General features: G+C 42.1%; 1 protein-coding gene across 1 annotated transcript in view; it reads left to right on the plus strand.

The window, feature by feature from the left end:
* ST8SIA5 (ST8 alpha-N-acetyl-neuraminide alpha-2,8-sialyltransferase 5) overlaps positions 1-4260 on the plus strand; it is a gene marked incomplete at its 5' end in the record, with an annotated part of 13841 nt that overhangs the window by 8701 nt on the left and 880 nt on the right. The window contains one exon of the mRNA XM_010150754.1: positions 3346-3438. Coding sequence (XP_010149056.1) covers positions 3346-3438 — 93 coding nt within the window. The remainder of the gene's footprint in view (positions 1-3345; positions 3439-4260) is intronic.

A 4260-nucleotide genomic window follows, 5' to 3' on the forward strand; every position in this document is an offset into this window, starting at 1 on the left:
GGCGGGCTTCTGAGAGGAGCGGTGGCCCATGGAGAGAGGAGCCCAGGCTGGAGCAGGTTTGCTGGCAGGACTGGTGACCCTGGGGGGCCCAGGCTGGAGCAGGCTGCTCCTGAAGGATGGCACCCCACTGGGGGGACCCCACGCTGGAGTTGTTCATGAAGATCTGCAGCTGTGGAAAGGACTCATGTGGGACGAGTTGGTGGAGGACTGTCTCTCCTGGGAGGGACCCCAGGCTAGAGCAGGGGCAGAGCGTGAGGATCCTCTCCTGAGGAGGAAGGAGCAGCAGGGACAGCATGATGGACTGACCACAACCCCCATTCCCCTGCGTTGCTGGGGGGAGGATGGAGAGAAATGGGGAGCAAAGCTGAGCCTGGGAAGAAGGGAGGGGTGGGAGGAAGGGGTTTTAATATTTAGGTTTTATTTCTCATTACCTTACTTTGATTGATAATAAATTAATTTTCCCAAGATGAGTCTGTTTTGCCTACGACGGTAACCGCAGAGTGACCTCTCCCCGTCCGTGTCTGACCCACGAGCCTGTCATTATACTGTCTCTCCCCTGCCCAGCTGAGGAGGGCAGTGACACAGCAGCTTTGGGGGGCACCTGCACCCAGCCAGGGTCAGCCCGCATAAGTATTCATACACATGACTAATCCCTCTCTGAATCCTGTTAAGCTCTTTTCCCAGGTCATGGTGTATGACAGTTAGCTCGGAGATTCATGACCTGTTCCATAAAAAAGTGAAACCTTTTTAGTACTGTTGGCCTATTTTCTGATCTTAGCTATGTTCCTTTCATTTTAGAATAACTGTCTATAAATCAATGAATTTCTCTGATCGCATAACAGCAGACAATAGGTCAGATTTTGGCTCACTGCATTTTTAATTTAATTTGACATCAAGTAAGAAATAACATTTTACAGATCCCACCTTCACTATTCATTATTTTTAATGAATAGTGTCTGTGTCTTGTGCCCATTCTATAAAGAACTGTTGCCTTATTTTAATTTTTGAAACAGTCCAGGCTTCACATAATTTGCTTTTCAAAATCCTAGTGTACTCTATATACATGAAATAGTTATTGCAGATTCTCTTCTGTTGTGCTGGATCCCAGCTATCAGCATAGTTGAAACAAAAGGTATATGTTACACATGGAGGTGACAAACTGTTGAGTGGAAGTGGAAATATGGGCATCAAATGTCATCATTTATTTTATCCTTCATTACCACTCTTGCTCTTTCTTGAAGTATACCACAGCTGCAGAAAAAGAGTGGATCAGGTCAGTACAGAACTTAGAAATTGCTTTTGGTACCAGCAATTAATTAAGTAGAGGCTTAAGTAGAACTGAAATATGAAGTACATCAGCACTTGTGCAAAAAAAACCCTGGTTCACACCTCCAAACCATGTGGGACCAGCATTATGCACAAAGACGTGCTAGTGTTTAAGAGCTTAAGGTCTGATGACATCAATTTTGCAGTGAAGCTTGTATTTAAGGTCAGGTCTGAACACTTCTGCTTTCCAGCCCGACACCAGTTCACCAAACTGCCAGGAATCACCGTCTTGGTCACCAACAGAACACTCCTTTGAACTATTGCAAAACCTGTCTATGGCGCACTGCTGATGTTCAGTGGTACCTTCAGAGCACCTAGGAAAGCCGCCTCTTGTCCGGAAGCTTGTGGCCAGCAGGATGCAGCCAAGATTTGTCTATGAAACGAATTTTGATAGCAATTAACTGTAGTACAGTAGAATGTTTAAAATAGACACACATGCATTGCATTTTCTGGTTGTTATTGTCTATCTCCATCTACTGGCCATGAGGAGATGTGCGAGGACACATTGGGTGTATTTAGAGATGGGACTACTCTCTGTGCAGGGATGAAGCTTTGGAGCCTTATAACAGAAGTGCGGTTTATGTATAATTTTTATAAGGAATTATCACTTTCAACAAATTCATTCTATCTTAATCCTGGTGGGAGTTTACTGTTAGAAAATATGGAAGCTGGATGTTTGAAAACCTTTTTCAAATGCGATCTAATGAGCAGAGTGCCCCGCGCTAGGCGGGACTGAAGATGCTGGAGGACTTCAGAAGGACGTTGCATGACCTGCCAGAGGAAAGTGCTGGAAATAACATTGCCTGTGAGAGGGATGAGGTGGATAAAAAAAATTCCCTGACCCGATAAAGAAAGACTCCCTGGAAGCAGAATCTCCTGAGTTTGAGAAGGACTTTGAAGGATTTTTGTGCTGTCCTCTGCTCTCCCGCTTGCCCTTTCCCTGTGCCTGGGAGGTTATGATGGCAGCTGAACTAGTATTGTGAAAACACTGAGTGTCGCTTACCCTAAATACCTTCACAGTTTTCTCCTGCTCAGCCCTCACCTTCAAAACGAAGATGTTTGGGAATGAGGTACCACAGTAATTTTGAGATAGGGGGATCTTGACAAAGATGGCTTTTATGGTGGCTTGTAGATCACCTCAAAACTTTTCAAAATGTCAGCAGATATCTAATGCTAGCTTAAAGTGAGTGTAAAACTAGTTACAAGGCCACTGATGCTGCCTCTGATACTGCATGCTGAAGCTTTCTAGCCGCATTTCCGATGGAAGCGAAGCTCGAGTGATAGCTTGTGTGCACGTCTTTTTCAGTAACTTCAGCATCTCTTGAGGGATGCTCTGAATATTCTGAGACGATGAATCTAGGTCAAGGCCAAGGTGAGCGGGGGCTGGGCAAAGTCAAAGTTTGCAGATCTTCGCAAGTTTTCTTCTAATAGCTTTGTCATCCTCTAGTGAACCTGTAGAGTCAGAATTGCTGTTCTTACACTGTTCTTGGAGATACGTACAAAGGGGAGCAGGCAGTTTTGGGTTAATTAGGACTGGACTGGTTTCTGCCTCGTGGAGTGTTTCCCCTAAATTCTCATGGGTATAAAACAAAGCATGTTAAAGCCAGTGTTATCGATGTAGTCTATCTATTTATTATTGAATACAGCTCAGCTGTTGCAGAGGAAGTCTTTGATTTTATGGGCAGATCATCCTTGGGGCTTCATCCCGTTTCTCATCCTAAGCTGCCAAAGTAAATAGCTGAATGCTATTAAGGAAGAAACATGAGTGAACATTGGCTACGTCTGCCAAAAGGGATCAGCTCTGACAGACTCGGGGAAGAAGGGAGGGCTTCATACTGCCCTTAAGAACTTGTAACTTTAATGCACAGTTTGGGCATCAATGTGTTTGATACAATTTTAAATTCTGAATCTGTTTCTAGGCTTTTTTCTTGGAAGAAATGCTTAAATCAATTCTGCTGTCTAGTCCTGAAAAGGTACAAGGAGTTTTTTAACTTTCTTACTACTTTCTTTCCCTTCTAGATGCAATTTGCCTCCTATATCTGAGAAATACTTCACGGACGTTGGGGTAAAGACGGATGTTGTGACTGTCAATCCCAGCATAATTACTGAAAGGTCACTTCTGTTTGTTGGGTTTTTTTTTTTTTTGTTTTTTTTTGTTGTTGTTGTTGGTTTTTTTAATATTTTCATCTCCTACTGCTTTTCCAAATCTGCTTTTCGCCTAATTCTGTTACAGATTTTTTTTTTTCCCCAGCATTACTTTAAACTGACACTATGAATCATACATTTCATTCTGAAGTTATTCAGTATGTGGAATGTGTAACAACTTATAAAAATGCGTTAAACACTTAGACCTGCACATTGGTGACAGAAACTGGGAAACTGATGAGCTAGAATTGTAAAAACAGAGCCATCCTTCCCCTGGAAGTCTTGTGCCATCCGTTCAAGCCCCAGGAAAATGTCTCAGAAACATATAGTGTGGAAGAAACTGCATCAAACCCTAAATGCTTAAATAAAGTAACACACATTGTCATATGTTTTTAAAGAAATGTCAGTTAAACTTTGCAGCCAGGATTGACTGAGTGATTTTAAGTTTAGATTTGTTAGTACCTTAATGCCACCTTGCTGACAGGTTTGGGAGCATCGGTCTAATTATTGCTTTCCTTTCTTGTTGGGTGAATGCATTTCTTTTCTCAAGTAAGTTAAATTCATTTGCTTGCATTGTGGTTTTCTTTTGAATGTTACAGTTAGACATTTTAGAAATGTTTTTGCTCCGCTTTCATATTTGCTACTTTTCATACAGTTTTGCACTGCCTAATGCACTATACAGCTGAGCAAACTTGGGAAAAGGGGTGTAATTTTATTATATTTCTTATAATAAAATGCGAATTGTCAAATGTGTATTGCCAATAAAGGGGAGAATAAGTATTTTTTTAT

The sequence above is a fragment of the Eurypyga helias genome, unplaced genomic scaffold (genome assembly GCF_000690775.1).
Source record: "Eurypyga helias isolate BGI_N326 unplaced genomic scaffold, ASM69077v1 scaffold32714, whole genome shotgun sequence".
In the NCBI taxonomy this organism is placed as follows: Eukaryota; Metazoa; Chordata; class Aves; order Eurypygiformes; family Eurypygidae; genus Eurypyga; species Eurypyga helias.